The sequence below is a fragment of the Mastacembelus armatus genome, chromosome 5 (assembly GCF_900324485.2).
Source record: "Mastacembelus armatus chromosome 5, fMasArm1.2, whole genome shotgun sequence".
In the NCBI taxonomy this organism is placed as follows: domain Eukaryota; kingdom Metazoa; phylum Chordata; class Actinopteri; order Synbranchiformes; family Mastacembelidae; genus Mastacembelus; species Mastacembelus armatus.
In genome coordinates this window covers 11,315,393-11,336,124 of record NC_046637.1, presented here as the reverse complement: position 1 = coordinate 11,336,124, position 20,732 = coordinate 11,315,393, and the positions used below count along the sequence as shown (strand labels likewise).

Genomic DNA, 20,732 nt, shown 5'->3' with positions numbered 1-20,732 from the left:
GAAAAAGTGAGTCTTTCCACATATTGCATTGCTCGTTCTCTGTTGGCAAACTGCCTCACTCTCCCCCTTTTCCGGATCCTTATCTGGATCTCTCCCCTCTCTCCTAATGTCTGGTTTAGTCATCAGTACCTTCTCCCCCCATTACATCTTGCATATATCTGGTTGGCCTTGGCAGAACTGGCTGCGAACGTGCCTGTCTTGGCTTGGCTGAGATTCAGTGGCTCTGCAATAAAACTGCACAGGTCTGACAGAAGTGCACTCTAAGCAGGAGCTGATCTCCATTAGACTGAGCCAAGTTTAGAATTAGGAGATCAAACGGCTGGAGCTCATCACTGTACATCTAGCAGCAAGCAACAAATGACTTAATGGATCAAGATTTTCACTAGATCATTTTAAAGGAACAACAGTGGGGCAACCTGGATATATTCTGAACAATCTTAAGGGCCAATATGAAATGTACAGTGGAAAAAAAAGAAGCCTTATCGTTCAGAAATCAGATGAATAAATTCTGTCATGTGTTTACGAGTCAACCACTGACGCCGTGCCAACCTTTTCCTTTCAGCAGCCTGCAGATAGCTAATCACTAGCATCAACAGCACAACACGACAGTCATTTGTCTTTTAATGTGATGAGACAAATGTCATCTTTAAATGTCAGATTTGCTCAGAAGACAAGAGGAAAGACAGACTTATTAAATTGCACAAGTCTGCCAAGCAGTGACAGCACTCGCCATAATCACCAAGCCAGAGCGGGTCTCATCAGGAGAGTAACAGCATGCCAGCGAGAATGAGCATTGGCTGCGTTTATAGAGACAAGATTAAGAGAAAGCAAGAGGGCCTCCAAAAGGACTGTGCAGAGCCGGATCGCTGGGGAGAGTCTGACTATGAAAAGGTCACCTCAAAATGAAAACAGGCTTACAGTGAGAGAGCCGAGCAGGATGCAGTGATACTAACAGAGAGGGACACTACCTCTGTCCTCGAGCCAGACAGACTTCTTATGCAACTTCATTAGTGTACACACTTCACACACGACCCCGCACATACATATATACACCAATCCTTGACATGATGTGCAGAAGGAGGGCCTAGATTGTGTCTTATATTTTAAGTTTATGAGTGAATCACAACATTGACCCAGTCAATCAAGATATCTTTGATTAATAAAGATAATTTGTGTATGAGTACAGGTGGTTCCATGCAGACTGCATGTACTAATGAATGCTACTGTATATTAAAAATTGCAACAGCCTGAAGTCCTTTTTTTTTTTTTAAATTAATATAAAAGTTAAATAACAGGTATATTTTTATCATGCAATTTTAAATGTGAATTTTTTAATAGTAAATATTTCAAATATTTTTATCAAGATAATAAAAAAGGGATTGTTTCTACAACATTTGCCCACACTAATCAAATGTGGTTAAGAAAATTAATGAGCTTGGATGCAGCAACTTTGGATGACCTGTGTGTCAGTTGCACATCTCCACTGTGTTCAGTCTGTTGTGCTCAGTGTTTTTAATTTAAAATACTGAAATTTTGGTATCAATGGTAAAGGTGAACTATTGATTTGCAATATTTAAACTATAATACACTATCCTGTAACAAACCTCTGGCAATATTTTATCTCATATTTTAGTAGTATTACAGCAATGACTATGTGTACAGAAACCGGTGCACATATTAGCCACATCACCCGTCCTTCCTGTTGTTTTTATGCTTCTTAAATCTATTTCATAAGATTAAGGGCAAAAAGTATAATCAATACTACACACTCTATCTATATATACACAAACAGATAATCCATGACTTGCTGTTAGGTAGCAAATAGTAGACCAGGCAGCCTTAATACAACTGACCTGCATCAGGCCAGATAGCACAAAGCTGGCCAGACAACATTTAAAAGGCACAGTGCACTTTCGCAAAATAGTCCATGAGGACTTGAGATTCATATTGGAACAAGGGAGAAAAACATGTCACAGTCCCAAATATGCAGAACTCCCTTTCAGATACAGAAAATGCTGGTTTGGTAAATTATAAGGTCTAATGTTCAGTGAATGCTTTGAGACTTCTGTGTTGAAAAACCTATGACCTCTGTTAAAAACAGAGAAGCTGGGATCATGAAAGCAGGCTGACACTTTCTGGGTCTTTGTAGTTTGATGTAGTATTAAAACTTTAAAAACTAGTCTCTAGTGGTTATGATTTATCTCAGACAAATATTATGGAAAGCAGAAAATGTAACAAAATGAGTTTGGATGGACGACCTGTGTGTCAGCTACACACTGTCACAACATTCATTCTGCTGCCACAGATCTCGTCATTCCAAGTGCAAAGCTGAAATATTTTTTAGGGCAAAAAGTGGACCATTGTCAAATGTGTTAAAATAACAAAATTTATGGGAAATTGCTCTGAGTTTTACACAGACTGGTAAGTAATTTTACCTTCCTAGAGCAGACGGTACATCCGTCTATTTAGATACCACTTACTAGAACAGGTTTTCCACACATAATTTAGTAATGTGGAAATAATTTCCATCCTCCCAATCTCCCCACCCCACCCTCAACAACTCACACACATAACCGCCCCACACACACTACTATACGCATTATCCATGTCAACACATTAAATACATAAAAACCTGGTCAGCCTGCTAAGCAGTAAAATGTAGAAAGATGCACATTCTTGGCACTGCTGTCAAATGAACTAGGACCTTCAGCCGTTTCTCATGGACAAACTTTATCAGCTGCAGGCTCTTACACCTTCAAGCCAGCAGCCCCCATACACTTTTTACAATTAGGTAACTGGCAAATAGTACAATGATGAGGATGACACAAAATCTAGCTTCGGGTGAGTAGAAATAATATAAACTACATATAGACCTGGACTATTTATCATATTTTTATCTGCTCAAACACTGTCGAGTTTAAAAATAATGACAAGTAATGACATTAACTTATCAACAATAACTGTAACTAACTGCAAAAATAAATACTTTAGAGGGAAAAATTCACATCCATGCCAATTTTTTGTAAAATAATCCAAATGTAAGAACCATTATCTGCATCACATCTCTACATATTGCTCCAGATATCAAATCAATGAAGCAGCTACAGTAATTGTCGTTTTTAAGCAATCAACAGTCATATATTCTTTGAATGTCACCTTGGCCATCCTAACTATTACCATAAACACGGTAACACTTGAAGACATGCTTCACAGATTTGACTGAGGAACTATTACCCTCGTGAAACTCGAGCACAAGTCCTGAAACAACATCCACATTCAAAGACCATTTATGGCAAATGTCCATTTTATAGAGAATGATTCAACGACGCACAGGTGGTAAATTGTTGCAGCAGGGACATTATGTTTCAGGCGCTTCTGTGTGTCGTTCAAGGTGAAACTAATTGTTTCGCCCGCTTTAAAAGTCAAATATTACAAACAATTTCCCCGCAGGTGCAAGCTGGAAACGCCTGACGATAGTTGTCTTGGTCTGCACTAAGAGGGACGCTCAACTACTACTTTTAGTTACTTCACTAAAGCAACACGATGATGTGCTCGAGTGCCTCTGAATTTCACTCATTATCAAAAATAAATGTTTATTTAAAATTTAATTAGCAATCTTATCTGGAAGCCATGTCGTTGCATTTATACCATAAAAGAGCCTAATCAAGTAGTTTTGTAGTTTGTGTGGGGAACGAGCTGAGATGCAGGGACTTTTTATGAAGGTTTAAAGACCTGGTGCTTCTGCTTAAGTGGTTTAATCTCTGAATCAAAATTATCCTCTTATAACACCAGTGTATCCTGCTGTGGGATAGACGCGATTATTTTCACGGTGCCTGTGCAATATCCAGTGGAGCACTTTTTCGACTAGCCTCGTTATGGCTCAGTCTTTCCATCATGCGTAAATGAGATATTCTCCCCCATGCGTTGACAGCAAAACACAACGACTCATTATTAGTTGGGCTATTTTAGTTTATCCCTGTGGATGTTCTAATATAGTATTGCTTGGTTGGGTTATTCGCCTGTGGCACCTGTGCGTGCTCCACCATCCTGCTCCATGTTGAATGTGACAAATTAAACGGGGGCTTGGGTAATAAATGTCACTGCCCACGAAAACAAAAACAACACTGGTTTTGTAAAAACGAAATTCATAACGCGGCATCAGAGGAAGCTGCGTCTGTTTGAACACCAGGGACAGCAGCTCCTCTTATACCAAGGTAAACGGCGCTGTGCAGGCTTGTCGGGGCCACCTGTCCTTGTTCCGCGCTTCGCACCCCGGTTTATCCCCCAAACGGTGCAGGGTACTTACGTGTAGTGCTGGGGGAAGAGGTGGGTCCCGTCTGTCGGCGTGGAGACGCATATGATAAGTACAGTTTGAATTGTGAAGAGGCAGAAAATACCGTACGACTGCGCGCAGATCGCCATTTTCCATTAAATATTCAAGAAACTGGGATAAATAAGAGAAGGACCGGAAGGACAGTCTCTCGCAGCTGAGCTAAGAATAACCGAGCTCCAGAGAAAGTGTGCGGGGCGAGCTGATGCCTGGCGGAGGCTTCTGGACACTTCAGCCAGCAGTGAAATCTCAATCAGGGACGTACACGGAGGATTGGCAGCTGAAGACACGGGAGATCAGGATCAGCAAGATGCTCTGCTGCTGCTGCTGATGTGCCTGGCTGCCTATTTGCGCACTCGTTGTCCACCCTCCCTCTTCGACATCGCGCACATTTGCTCCTTTTCACTCCCACTCTCTCCAATGTAAAATCCATACAGAGTAAAGCTGGCCACAAGAATAGTATATTCCCATCACGGTTTTCAAAATAAATACTTATAAATAGCACTAAACTGAGAATGGTGCAGTGTAGTGGTTAAAAAAATCAGACAATTGTCTTCTCTATAATACACGCTGGAAGCACAGTGCTGCTATATAGCAATTGTCTTAAGTGACTCTACGTAGTGGACTTTACAACAGATAATACATGTGGAAGTAGGAGATTAATTGCTGTTATAAAATAGCTCTGTTTTGGCGCACAGACTTGGCACAAAATTCAGAAATTAGTTAATACATTGTTGTTACGAGAATCATTTTATTTTGAAGGTCCGATCGACACATTTCCTGCATATTTTTAGTGTGGGGCAATTGACTCAGCTGTGAGAGTAAGCGGTTCTTCCTCCATTCAAACAGCGCATTCCTGTGCGACAGACGGGGACGCGCATCAGGCCACCTCCTCTTCCTCATGTCCACTCTCATTGTCCCCTCCCCAAACTCAGGATTATGAGTAGAAATCAAGGCTTTATTTTGGTAATTAGAGGCATGACTCTAGAGGGGCGGAATGTATTAACTGGAGTGTAAACACTCAGCAATCACCTTGGGGCTGCTCTCCAACTACATTTGTTCTACTTATTAGGACAGCTGGTGCAATGGATGAACATTTAAATAAATACAAGAAGAATTAATCTCATTTTGGAGACACCTTGCTATTGTTCCATGCTGTCATCAGCTATTTAGAAGATAGTGCTCAGTATTTGGCCTTAACAAGATGTACAGTAATTTGAAATGTACTTTCACAAAGAGGGAGGGTGTTTGTGTTTCTCATAATTGGAAGCCTCCAAATAAGTACAAGCATGTTAATAAGGTGGATTTGGGGAGAGCAAGTTTTCCTCTGGATATGTCAGATACTATTCATGTTAATGGTAAACAAGGTGGAAAGATGCACTGAAACCTCAGAGTAAACCTAATTCAGCATGAAGTTACCCCCTGGAGAATGGAGTATCTCTTTCCATCAGCTGCGTGTGTGTGTGTGTGTGTGTGTGTGTGTGTGTGTGTGTGTGTGTGTGTGTGTGTGTGTGTGTGTGTGTGTGTGGGTGTGTGTGTGTGTGTGTGTGTGTCTGTACCTGTCGTATTAACGTTTCCTGCACTGCTGTTTATTCTCTGATCTTCTCATTTCAACTGGAGGGCACAGTAGGTGTGACACATTTGCACCTAAACAAAACATATTTTTCAGATTCGTCCATAACAGAAAGGTTTTCATATAATTTCATTCAGGTGTAACCTGTCCTCAATATTAGAAACAGGCAATACAAATAAGATATTAGTAAAAGGTGCTTAAGGCTTTCAGGTCTCTACATCTCATAGGTGTCTGGAGAGAGATCTGGTCTTGTGGCTATGTTGTCCTTGGCTCAGTCAGTCAGCAGGAGACACACAGGTGCTCTGCTACAGAAAGCCGCACAGCAGTCGGCAGGGTTACAGCACAGCATTTCTGTCTCTACATTGATAGGGAAGACAGGGCTGTTTTGGTAGAAAGGACACACTGCAGGGCATAGACCTCAGCAGGGGAGGAAAAACCCACTTGATGGCAGGGATGAGGAGCTAAAGCAGCAGTACCTCTGCTTAAGTACGCACAGTAGATGTCACGGATCATTCAGTCAGAACAAACATCTAGGCTTATTTCTCTTAGTCCTAAAAAAATACTTTTTCTCAGACCTACTAATTTTTGAGACATATAAAACAAACGACTACCTCTAATCCACCCCTCTGAACAAATCATGGAAGAGAAGCATCAGACACTCATGTTGTGATATAGTATTTCTATTATTCTACTATCCTGAAAAAAATAACCCTAACTGATGGCTACTCTGGCACAATTATTTACAGTACCATAGTTCCCATCATTATATTAATAACAACAAACAGACACCAAATGTAATTAAGGGATGTAGGCTGGCTGACTCACACTAAATGTATCTGCTGACTCAAAGCCACTCCTTTTCTCCTTGAATTTTAACATACCATAGACAAACTGATCTTAATTTTCCAAGCATACTGTATGTGGCCTAGAAAAATGAGTGCGGATTAATTCTGAATTAATGCACAAATATGTGTTTTTCTCAAACAGGAAGAACTGTCCAGAGCAGAGAGTTTTTATCTGTGCAAACAAAGCAGCAGGGGGTTAGAGTCTGCTTCTCTGGATGGACAGGACTTCTGTGGGTGTTGTGCAACTGCTGAGACCAAGAGACGATTGGCAACCAATTTGAGCAATAATTTCTGATGGATGGCCTTTTCACACGCAACACCCCAGTACCTTAAATTCTAATTACGTTTCAGCTGCCTGTATGTGAGTGTGGTGATGGTTGCCAGTGGAAGAGTGGCAGACAAGAGCGGATTGCCTTGGACCTCACTGGAAAGTTTGAAGAGAATCCACTTGTCATTAGAGGTGATTGATCAAGACAGCTAAGGGATCTGCTCAGTAAAACACACTGATCAATAACTTCAAGCTTTGCTGATCCTCCAAATTGTGAGAAAAGCAGACAAGAGGTGGGTCTGCTCAGGATCACTTTCTGTTATTGATCCAGGGAGCAGAGCAGGAGACGGGCATCAGCTGTTCTATACTGAAATCCAGCTTTCTTTCTGGGGACTACTCCACCAGACAGAGGCCAAAGCAGGCTGGAGTAGAATTTATCACTCCTTGTTTTTCCTGTCTCCAGGCCTCAGGGAAGTCACCAGTAAAGACACACCACACATACACACACACTGGGAGCTTATCTTCTTTTCCCTCCATCTTACCCATCTTTCCCTCCCTCCATCATCCTCCATCTCTTTCTGCAGCCTATATACTGATATTCTGCTGTGCTGGACAAAAAAGCAAGCCTTCACATTCTGTAAAACCTAGTCTAGTCAGCACGCTGAATGCTAGAGTAAGATTTTATATTTCTGATTAGAGAAGGCCTGCGCGTTACATTTACCGAAGATGATGAAACAAGCTGCCCTTGAGAGAGAGTCCCGATGCTCTCAGCAACTTCAATGATCCTCTCAAGTGCTCTCTGTAAAAACAGGAGCATGATATTCTGTCACTCATTTACCACACACTTTCTACGAGGGCCTTTTTAAAACCACAGCAGAGAGAAGTTGGTGTGCCCTTGTCCTCTACAGGGATATATTGAAGAGATGAGCAGAGTGATTCCAGCAATCAAGGTTATCTTCCTTCTGTGTCCCTTTCAGCTTACTCTGTACTCACCTCACAGCTTATCATCCTATTTAGTTTCATCCACTCACCAGAACAGAGAGATCCCATCTAAATAACACACAGACCTCCTTGTTTACATAAATATTTGTCATGATTTGCTAAGCTGTGTAATGTGGCTGTTATCTATATGACTTTAACTCTTTGCTAATATCAACAAAAAATCTCCTTCAGACCACAGTCCTCTATATTGCTCCTTCGCTGTAAAACAAACATACTCAGTGAGGGCCGCAAGGCTCTCGGGGACTCTCATGCTCAAATGTCAGAGCGTTTCATCCTGATGATGATGACTCTCTCCCTGCACTCTTAGTCTGCATGAAAGAACAACAGAACCAATTAATGACCCAAGCTCCTCACGTGCAACTTTAGGAAAGTAACCACTATATCAAATTTACAGAAAGGCATACAAACAGCAATATGCTACTAAAACACAAACATTTATGTTAGAAATATCCAACTAAGGCTACATTTAATCACCCCCAGAGAATCCCCACCCCACTTCACCCACATAGAGAAGTGGCTGCATGTAAAAACAGAGCAAGATTCAGCACTCATCGACATGCTCTACTAGAGGTCTAATGGCCCCTGGGTAATGGCCTTTTTGGTCTTCAGGAAATCCTCCCTCATGCATGCATCAAAGCTGGGATTGAGAAGGATAGAGAGTGGAAAGCACAAGCGAAGAAATAGACATCAGTACCACACAGTGCGAAAACAGGCGATAACATGCTGAAAGAAACTGTAAAAGAAGTCCATTGGTGTTTATGACTCAAGATGCACATCAGTATGATACACCAATGCAATATTAGTACTCTTCAGACAGGTCTGAGTATCACACCAGTTTGCGTTTTGGTCAGATTCTGTAATAAATCAGAATTTATACAGACTACTGTACTCACACCCATTTTTAGACAACATTTAAGGTTTGAGAACTTCGGCTTCTTTTGTTTTGTAGCTGAATTATATTCAGATTTTCTATTATTTCCACAAGCAAAGTGGTTTTTCTGCTTTTCTTTGTCCTGTAACAATAAACTCAATATCCTTGTGTTTTAGACTGCCTCCCAGACAAAACAAGTTTTACCCTTGTCTTAGAAATGATCATGGATATTATACACAATTTTGACATTATACTGACAAAACAATTAATTCATTAATTGAGCAAATAACCACTAGATCACTTGATAATGAAAATAATTAGATGCAGTCCTACTCATGAATATAAAGTTCCTCCTTGTCAAATCATTCACCTATTTCTTTGCCTGCCTCTTTCCTTTTATCACTCTGTCCATCACGCTTGTTTTCTCTTCGCTGACACACAGCTTCCCAGAATTGTCAGCCTGCTGGTATAACACAAGACCTGTAGCCCATCAGCTCACAACACCCCCACCCCTTCTCACTGTCCATGAGCCATCTGCTTAGTGTGCATATTGCAGATCTGTCAATGTTGTCTAATTATAATGCACACAAACGTGTCCACTGTGACCCTGACTGTACGTACAAAACTTTTGTCTTGCACCATATGGTAGATACAGAAAAGTCAACTCTCTGTATGTAGCTTTTGTATGTGCTCTATACATCTGCCTACTGTGAGTAAATACCCACCCGCATTCAGAGAGAGCTATGACCTCTACATGTCCTACGCCATGCAGCAGAGCATGTGAATTCAGTCCCCATGCAATTATCTCTCAGTTCAAACAGGATTCAGGAAGCCTCTTTTTTAAATGCTTTTGTAGCAATGATAATGTTTCAAAAATCTGATGAAATCAGGTGATTTATAGTGGATTGAATTTCTGTGAAAATGAAGTGGGAAGTTACTTTAAGCTGCTCCACAGTGGCATGCCAACATCAAATTGGCCTTCAGTACATTTAAAGTGAGCAGTAGTAGTAGGTGTCGTCGTATAGACACCACATTAAACAGTTTCAGTGTTAAAGAGGCAAAACTAACAGGCCTGTGGCGCCTTTAGTGGTTTGATAAGGCAAGCGGGTGGTCCTGTCTGAACGTGGTCTACTCCTCTTCTCGTCACTCTGGAGTGAGAAGTGCACAGTTGCTTGCCCGCCCTGCCTTCACATTAAAGTGCATCTTAATTGGCATTAAAACTGGTGATAAGGGTTTAATGAAGGAATTAATAGATAGCACACATTCTGGAGCTTGTTCTCCACAGTCACACTCTGACAGACACAAACACACAGCAGAACTCAAACTGGCAGATTTTACCACTACAGAACGTGAGTGAGAATTCATGGGGAAATAGGTGGCCTGCAGCGAGAGGCAGGACCAAGACTGAAAGCCTCTAATACATCACCCTGCATGACAACAGCTGACCTTCTCAAGCCATGCAGTTAAAGCTTTGGACTTGAATGGGATGGTATACACTGGAATTCCTCGGAGCTGTTTAATGTTTTGTTTAATTACTTTTTAAGGTAAACACTAAAAAGGAGTACCTTTTATGTATAGACCATAATGTCAGTCACATCCTGGATTGATTTATTTCTTAATCATGCATAAATCAGTGCTACATCTATATAATAAGCTCGCTGGCAGCAGTTGTCCCTAGATGGCCTTGACATAAATACACACAACTCCATCCATCCTTCCATCCATCATCTATACCCGCTTATTCCTATTTAGGATCTGATGGAGTCTATCCCAGCTCTCTTTAGGTGAGAGGCAGGGGTACACCCTGGACAGGTTACCAGTCTATCACAGGGCTATATATTGACAAACAACCACACACTCTCATACTCACTCCTATGGGCAATTACGAATCACCAGTCAATCTGACATACATGTTTTTGCACTGTGGAAAAAAACCAGAGTACCTGGAGAATACCCATGCAAGCACGAGGAGAATATGCAAACTCCACACAGACCTGTAATGATTTATTGACTGCACTGCAGAAGATTACTTAGCACCTATTTTGCAAGCAATTAATAAGTGAGCTAAATAGTCTAATTTTTAAGAATTGCCTAATTTAAGCTTCTCAGCAGGATTTGCTGCTTCTTTTATATGATAGTAAACTGAAAATCTTTAAATTGGTTGGAAACTATTTGGAGTCATCATCCCTGAAAAAAAAAACTGTGGTTGTTTTCCTTCCTACCATTTCAATAAGAAAAAGCTAAACAATAGCAATAATAAAATCGACAACTTAATTGGTTGTGGTGTTTTGGATAATTCTAGCATATTAAGCTTGAGCAGAAACAATTTTCTTAACAACTGGAGGCAAAAGGGTGTCAAAACAAGTACAAAAAACATACAAACACGACGTGTTATTGTCTGGCTAATGTGTTTAAAAACAATGAACTAGCTAGCTACTTACATATTAAGCAGACACAGGCGAGACGTTTCTGGCCACCTGTCTCAAACAACTCTGCTTAACTGAGCAATATTTTTCTGTTACTCCTTCACTACAAGAAGCCAGTCAACCCTATCACCTAATTCAATGTTGATAGCAAAACATTTATTATGCTTATTTAACACTAACTACATGTTTGAACTGTGTTAGCTAGCTTGTAGCTAGGTGAGGAAAACCGTCTGACGCTGCGCCGTGGTACTTTAAAGTGATTGGTTAAGGGCAAAGCAGCGCTCGTCCAATCAGGTTCCCCGTACGATACTGTTTACGCACCACCACTTTCCGTTCTGTGTTTCTGCTCACCGTCTGAATCTGCGACCCTTTGCAGTTTATGGTTGCACTCTCCACAAATGTACAGGCAAGTATATAAAAATAAAATAAAACAAAATGAAAATGATAAAAAAAAAATGATAGGCTTAAAATTCAGTTCAATTGTTGTGTTTTCGTCCTTCCCTCACTCGTGAACAAGACCCCGAGATACTTAAACTCCTCCACCTGAGGCAGGATCTCTCCCCTAGCCTGGACATGGCAAGCCACCTTATTCCGGTTGAGTACCATGGCCTCAGACTTGGAGGTGCTGATTCTCATCCCAGCTGCTTCACACTCGGTTGCAAACCGTCCCAGCGCACGCTGGAGATCCTGGCTCGATGGAGCCAACAGGACAACATCATCTGCAAAAAGCAGAGATGAGATCGGTCTGTTGTGGTGAAGAAGGAGCTAAACCGGAAGGTGAAGCTCTCGATTTACCGGTTAATCTACGTTCCTACTCCCACCTATGGTCATGAGCTTTGGGTCATGACCGAAGGGACAAGATCTCAGATACAAGCGGCTGAAATGAGTTTCCTCCACATGGTGGCCGGGAGCTCCCTTAGAGATAGGGTGAGGAGCTCGGTCACCCGGGAGGAGCTCGGAGTAGAGCTGCTGCTCCTCCACATCAAGAGGAATCAGTTGAGGTGGCTCGGGCATCTGTTTCGGATGCCTCCTGGGAGCCTCCCTGGGGAAGTGTTCCGGGCATGTCCCACCGGGAGGAGGCCCCGGGGAAAACCCAGGACACGCTGGAGGGACTATGTCTCCCGGCTGGCCTGGGAACGCCTCGGTGTCCCCCCAGAAGAGCTGGAGGAAGTGTCCAGGGAGAAGGAAGTCTGGGTATCCCTGATTAGGCTACTGCCCCCGCGACCCGGTCCCAGATCAGCGGAAGAAGATGGATGGATGGATGGATTGATGTTGTGTTTTCTTCCCAAATAGCTTTATTGCCTTTGGAGGGCAGATTGACATAACTAGTTAAGAAAAACAAATATTAAAGTGTTTACAAACAGAGCTATAGTTACTATATTGTCTACCATTTGTATGTTGGCTAGAGGGGCAACAAAAGGATGATTTTTATTATCAAATAGTCTATTTCAATTGTTTAGTCTCTAAAATGCCAGAAAATTGTGAAAAATATCAATCACAATTTCTCTACTTCTTAGATGACATCTTCTTATTGCTTAAGTCACTCAATCAACACTACAAAATACAAGTAGTTAGTTTATTGTTAAAAAGACAAGGCAGCAGCAGTTCTCATATTTGAGACATTTTCAATGTAAGTAAATGTCGATTAACTTAGATTGATACAATTAACATTTAGAAATCAGATGAAAAAAGAATTCAGCTTCTTGAGTAAGTGCATAATTGTTTCATCACTAAGGTTGATGCCACAAAACTGTTGGAGCACAGTTCAAAGTTGAACAAGATGTCATTTATTCATGAATTATTGACCAACCTTCTACATAGAAATAAGGTCTAACAATCTTTAGATGATGTATTTAAAGTCTTTGCAATTTTACATTGAGGAACATTATTCTGAAAATGTTGGACAATGAATTTCTGCCCATCTTTACTTCTGAGAGACTCTGACACTCTAAGATGCTCTTTTTATATCCTGGTTCCAGTTTGTATATACATTTTACCATAGTGCCTCTCTAAAAGCACACATTGTATTAACTTTATGCAGGGCTTACCATGGTCCATTGGGCACATATTCCCCACAGCACACCCACATTGAAAAACAGCACTAAAAACAAAAAAACTAACCAACCAGGTGAAACAGAGAGCCAGGCTCTTATTAAGGATGCTCCTTCTGAGCACCTAATGAAGCCAGCAGTGTAAGTCTTTCTTATTACAGCTAATGGTTTGTTTGTATGATTATTTTATCCCAGGCTTAGAAAAGTGTTGCATAAATTGTTATTGTTATTAGTATTATTACATCACTTCCAGCACGTAGGGATAAGCAGCATTATATCCAAGTACTTCAATCTAACAAAGTAAATGAGGACACAATCATATATTTGCACAAATTAATGTTTTTGTTTAAACATGTAGGTGTATATCCATTTATGTGTGCGCGCTGTGTGCGCCGCAGGTTTGGGCTATTTTCCCAGAAATGTGTTAGACAGACAGAGGGAGGCAGATGCTTTTCTGTCCTCCCAGAGGAGACAGTAACACATGTGGAGAGTGGCTAGGCTGGTCATATTAAACACACCATGTGCACCCTGCATGTGACTGTGTGTGTGAGACTCTGTGTGTGTGTGCAAGTGTATGAGAGTGTGGCCTAAAAACAAGCATGGAGTGAGACATCTAGTGGCAAATGCACAGCACTTCAATAACAAAGATAGAAATCAGTCTTGCAAACTGTGACTTATTGTATTTTTGAACTATGAAAACAAAACTTTATTTTATCTGTGATCTACCAGATACAATTTTTATGGGCAAAAAAGTGAATTTATCATTTGTTCTCATGCTTGTGTTTATTTGCTGTATGCTGGTGTATGTGTTCATCTGTGTTTGTCTGTGTAGTTGTCAGATTGGGGATATTAGTGCAGTATGATACCATCTTTCCTGCTGTCATAACAATAGATCTTGCAGTTGATGGTAATGTATCATCTGTCAAATTATCAGTGCCAGGACATGGTCTGCTGGTCCTATGAGGCTGCAGACCTGATTCACCACAGTTTTTATGGCAAGTGTCTTTTTTCACCTCTGGAGTTGCCTCTGGAACTCTGGGCTGTCTGCTTATGCCAGACTGTGCAGAATGTTGTATTAACCTTTCACTGCTAAGCCTTGATTATTTGTGCAGGAGATATTCAGGATCTGCGAGCATCATGGTAAAGCTTATCTCAATTAATCTAATGGCACGGTAATCAAGACCTCTGTACATATGTAAACAGGCCTCTGCAAGCCCTCCATGGTTATTAGAAGCAGGTTTTAATTTAATTCAAAATCAGTTTCACTCCCTCACCACTGCAAAGTCCACCAAGCAATAAGTTAGTTCTGACCTCATTTGTTATATACTATCACTTAAAAAAAGAAGTACATTTTTGGTTTAGTATCTGATAGAAAAAAATGAAGAGAAACTGTGATCTCCAAAAGCACAAACATTCAACAGCTGTCTTAACAAATAGATTCAATATGTTGATTTGTCATTTACCAACAAATCTGACACCAAAAACATTTTAAACACCTACAGTATCCCTCTTCACATGTATATGGGCACCACAGTCGCAACAGAGATAAACAGGTTTTATGATGCATGCTGCCTGATTGAGCCCCTTCACAAATTTCCAACCTCTTTGTTGATACTAAGCTGGGAGGTGGGACCTGCCAATGGAGTTGCAGACAGGAGATTAAGACCTGAATCAAAAAGCAGATTAATGGACCCCTGTGTGCGCATCTGTGTGTGCGTGTGTGTGTGTGTGTGTGTGTGTGTGTGTGTGCGTGCGTGCGCATATGTGTGTGGGCGGGTGGGTGTTTGTTTACAGGTTGGTGTAAATGTTGTTGTATGTGTATGAATGTATGTTTTTAACCTCTACAAATCATCTAATTTAGCATATATGTTTACAATATATCATATGCACTTTAGAAGTTGCATTTCCTTGCACAGAACGTCTATCAGTAATTAAATACAAACACAAGCAGCCACTTCAGGCATCACAGACTCCACCAAAATGTCACTTTAAAGCTTTATAAGACATTGTAGACTAATCCAGAGGTCCTGAAAAGGCTGGAATTCAACAGATAGTTTCAAAGATTGCAATGAAAGGTAGGGAACTAACATGGACGCTTGAATTTGTGTGCCGACACCATCACACCACAACCCAGCCTCTGCAATCATCAAGTGATCAAGCAGATCAAGCAATGATCAGCAGAGATAACATTGAGGAAAGCTCACTCTGTTGAATGGCACTAACAACAAGCTGGCCTCTGAAATTGGGTGGTAGAAACAAAGGCACATCTTGAATTCAAAAACTCTCCTCAGGATGTTGTGATAATTCAGGTCAGTTCCATTGTAGAAGAGTAATGATTATGTCAGAGTGCCTATCAAAAAAAACTTTTGTGTCTGGGCCACCTGAAGCATGTCCTGGGCTACAATGAATGCAGAAACTCCAACATTATAAGAATGCCCTGCCCAATGACTGTGAATGTAATTATAATGATAAAGTAACACTGGTTTTAAAGGTTGTCCTTAAGACAAATTTATAAATTAAAGGTGCATTTTTGTAGATTTGACCATTATTTATCTCAGTAACATTATACATAGAAAAGTATTAGAACATTTTCACAGCAGGCATTTTGATGTATCACAGCAGGAAAAGCACAAGTGTAATCAATGACATTAATAACAACTGCATCCCTTTTAGATGTTGCTTTTGTAAATGCAGGTTCACTGGAATTGTTTACTGGGGCAGTTAATGGAACTTAGCGATCATTAATGTTATTAGCTCCATCTGTACTTTTCCTGCTATGTCAAATGAAAATGTCTGCTGTGAAAATTTTCTGGGATCCAGGAGCGTGGTTACAGGTGGTTAAACATGGCAGAAAAAGAATTGCATAAAGGAAAACTGTGCATGCACCACATGGATAGTGTAGGTTAAAATAAACCCATAAAATTATTCTGAAAATTTTGACAGATATTTACACAGGGACTTGTTTAAAATCTGTCAAACACCATGTCGCTGCCCTGTCTGACTTTTAGTATATATCTTAAGTACAGGGCCATAATGATCATGAGGAATGATGGCCAAACAAGAATTCGTTAAAATAGCATCTTTTATCATCAGGGTTATTTTCAGTCCAGAGCCACAAATGACAATTGACAACAGTTTTCACAGGCTGATTGTACTCAGATGATTAAACACAACAGAATGCATACAACAAAGATAATATTTAACCCCATGTTCAGCATGTGAAAATGGGAAGTCATTCCTCTTTTAAATCAAATAAACACTGGCCCTGAAATCGAAGGTTAGGACTCATTAATCTATAAGGTCTAAAGCTCTCTGTGGTGTTGTCAGACCTGATGTTGTTCTTCAGTGTGACGCTTCCCAACTGTGTTTCTGAGTTTGTGCTTAAGTATGTCTGATTTTATTCATCGACTGTAGATCACTATGAATAACAGAAATATCTGTCCTACTGTCAGATGACTGGAATGTGGAGACAGACTGTTGCTGACTGAGCTCAAGATAAAGCTGGATTTATTAAACCATGGGAGCTTAGAAATTAACCAGCTGTTTTGAAATAGAACATAATTTTAAAGATGGTGCATCCATTTCATCTTGGAAAAGAAAGAAGAGGGAGTGAACCAATCACGCTAAAATATATAGTCACTAACTGAAGCTTGCAAATATTATGTTAAATATATCAAAACAGAAATGTCTACATCTACATACACGGATGTTTACAAGCATATTCCTGTCCCAAAAAATAAGTTAAAGTGAAGAGACACTCATACATTTTCCATCTGCTTTGTCCTTGACTTGTCCCAGGAAGAGGGAAGAGATTTTCCCCTATTTGTTACTCTAGAGACAGCAACTGGCTGTTACTATAGCAGAATTTAAAACAGTAAATAAGGAGGTAATGGGCATTGAGTCTACTGTCATCTTCAGTCTAGCTCTGGCTATCACCCAGAATATTAGCAGATAAATCTGAATGGCTTCCATCTGAAGCAGTGCACAATGGTTATTGATCAGATAACCCCGTGCAGAGCGGGGGGAGAGAAGCAGAGTTTATTAATTAGGGATTGACAGCCAATTCCCTCTTCTTATTCACAGACAGACAGCTAGGGAATCCTGATGAGCTGTGCCCTCTGTGCATTTGTCAACGCTGAGCTCCGCACTGACTGCAAACACAAATACACTACACCGCTACAAGAATACACAGGGGGGAATTGGACTGATGACCCTGCTCAGTGCTCATACAGCGTAAACCTGGGCACGATGAGAGATCAGCTGGTTATTCAGGTGTAAAATGGCCGACAACCCCCCTGCTCAGATGTTCATTTTCTTAACCTTTAGTGCTGGATGACCCCTTGAATGTAGGCATGACGTTATCAGGTTCACTACCTGCATAAGATTCAACATATCAAGACTCTGAATTAACTTGTAGATAAGTCACTTGGGTAAAGTTGTTTCTTTAAAATATATATTTTTAATTTTATGCCATTTTTCTCTCCATTTTCAGGGCCTTTCCTTCTCTCTGTCTTGATGGCTGTACAAACATCTTAATGGCTGTTCTCCAGCAGCTCTGCTTCTTCTCCCTAACTTGACTCTAATAGGATACAGGGCTTTTCCACTGATTGGCTTGCTAGAGAATAAAATTGGCTCTTAACTGTACCTCAGTGTTGAGCGGCACTCTAATCCAGCCACCCCGGGCTGCCAGGCTCCGTTGTTCTCCCTCAGCTCTCCCGTATGCTCCGATACGGATCTGATCCTCTGCACAATTTCATGCCTGCTTTGCCCTCTTCTCCTGCAGCAAAGCATCAATTACCCTCATAAAACAAATTCTGCCCCCTTCTGAAGCTCCAGCCGAACACCCCCACACCCAACCCATATCTCCAGAACAGCCACATAGCCACAACTCGGTTTAAACTTTGAGCTTGTTGTGTAACTCTTCAGTGTAGTTTTTTTGTACTCTTATTAACATCACAAAATAAATATCAAGAATCAAAAAGTAGCAATTGCAAGTCATAGCTACTGAAGTGCATTTCTGATGCTTGAATGGATGGTAGATGATGGACATTTACACACAAACTTGCACAAATACCTTTGAGGTAAGGTGATTTTTTTTTTTCAAACATATAAGAGGGAAACATCAACTTTCAATTTAGGGCTTGGAAATCACACTGTGTAGCAGAGCAGCTCACTTACTCACTGACCCTTGACTTCCATCTCTGCCAGGCTAATCCCAGGTTAATGACTGGGCCAAAGACTGTCAGGCAGGGACATAACGGTCATCTTAAACACATTGCCACACACACATTCATGTACTGGAGCAAAACTGCTGTACTTGAAAACATTGTCTATTAAAATAATATAAAACAGTACCTTTAGAGTCTAGTCCTTCCTTACAGTAGTGGAAGAAATAATATTTGACTCATGTGCCAACACAATAATGTCCATGTCAGGAAACAAAGTAAAAACTTCTGCTACAAATCTTTATACTATTTTTTTCAAAAATTATAATTTTTGTTAATGTATTTTAACAATCAAACCAGCTTATAAATTTAGAAAGGCACATTTATCTTTTATAAGTTTAGTATACATATATATGTATATGTAAAATGTTAACCAGTAACATGAAGCAGCAAAACAAATGTTTTGGAGTAAAAACATATGATTTTTACTCTGAAACTTACAATAGTGGAGAAGCAGAGGCAAGTAACATAAGATGGGAATACTTTTGAAAAATGTTATTAGTTTACCTCAAAATCATACTAAAATCCAGTACTGGAGTAATTGTACTTGTATGCAATTTTGACACCTTTCGTCTCTCTCTCTCTTTCTTTCTGTTACACACACCGACATGCACAAACCAAACAGCAACAGTTTATCTTGCTGTTGTACCTTCAATGTGCCCTTGCTTACCTCTCAACAGTTCAACCAGGCCCTTGCCATGAATTTTCAGAATTACTCTCACAGTAAGATATTCAAATGATATTCAAGGTTTTCTGTTTTTTTTAAGTGAAGCATATTATTTATGTAAGAGAGTGACTGTGCACAGAACACACAGCATTCTTATCGCAGGGCTGCAAAAAGAGGAAAGCCTGACATGGGAAGTTTTTCAGTGACTGAGAGCTTTGCAGTAGAGCAAAAGATTGAGGGGCAGGGGAGCAATGCTGTTGAAATGTGAAATTAGCAGTCTGAATAATATGCTCTTGTTACATTAAGAGGAGCTTTAGGGGTCCAAACTTTTCTACATGTATGAATCACAAGCTAGATATGTTTAAAATACATTATGCTGTCTCATTTTTGGTTCTGATTTTTTTCACTGGAAACTATATTTAATGCTATTCTAACCTAAATTTAATTTACAACTATTGCTACAGCAAATAATCAACAGGGTAAGATATGAATAATTATACTAAAATCCCTGCATATTAAGGTCAGTAGCAATTCATGACCTCTTCTCATTTAAACTTCATCTATCTGCAGGTAGTGCTTAAACATGAATAAAGAAATAATTTGGTCAACATTTTCTTTCAGGTTTAGGTTAATGACTTATTGAACATTTTCTTTCATCCCTTAATTAGCATTTGAATACAAAAGTACTTAATTTCAAAGCAATTATTGCGTGATTGGCTGGCCCACATTAAAAAGTTGCCTGTTGTTCGTTCTGGTAAGCCCTTGTGGATATCTGCATGAATTGATTTACCTATGTGTGTGTGACTAGATGTGTGTGCGTGGTTGGTGTTCGTTCGGTACATGCATATACGCGTGTACAAAAATACCCTATACCCTTGACTGCATACAAGTAGGTCCTTGACTGTTTTATATTCTCTCAGTCAAGCAGGCCGATGCCAAGTAGCAGGTGGACAACATCTGCTGTGCAAAGTGAGGCTCTAAATGGAAAGAAACATTGCAACCACAAGGTATTCCATCAATATAATTACTTTCACAAAAAGTGCACATGGGCACACACACACATACACACTCATGATGTGGATGTATAATATTAGGCATTCAGGGGGCCCTGGGATCATACTCTTTCTTGTAGTGGGGAAGAGATAATCAGGAAATGCTTTCTGTACCAGTCAGCTACTCCTTCCTATCAGCCTCTGCTTGCCATTTATCTGCAAAGGAGCCCATGTACAGATGCTGGAAATGCCTTGAGATTTTCAAAGTTAATTATGGCATCAAAATAAGTGCCTGTCAAGTGGCAACAGAAGGCCAGTGGAAGGGTCTTTAATCCCCTTTGCTCCATGGACTGTACTCCACAGACCTCAAGTGCCGCATCCGCCACTGTTTACTAAAAAAAAAAAAAAAAAAAAACAAATTCCCACTGTAATCAACAAGTGCATGGATTTCCGCAACTCCATCCCCTCACTTGTTTGTTTGT

General features: G+C 40.4%; 1 protein-coding gene across 2 annotated transcripts in view; it reads right to left on the bottom strand.

Moving 5' to 3' along the window:
• Positions 1-4,750, bottom strand: part of cacna2d2a (calcium channel, voltage-dependent, alpha 2/delta subunit 2a) — a 147,012-nt gene extending 142,262 nt beyond the window's left edge. For both annotated transcript variants that reach the window (XM_026307475.2, XM_026307476.2), the window contains exon 1: positions 4,307-4,750. In XM_026307475.2, the coding sequence (XP_026163260.1) occupies positions 4,307-4,422 (116 nt within the window). In that variant the 5' untranslated portion in view covers positions 4,423-4,750. The remainder of the gene's footprint in view (positions 1-4,306) is intronic.
• Positions 4,751-20,732: the final 15,982 nt, after the last annotated feature.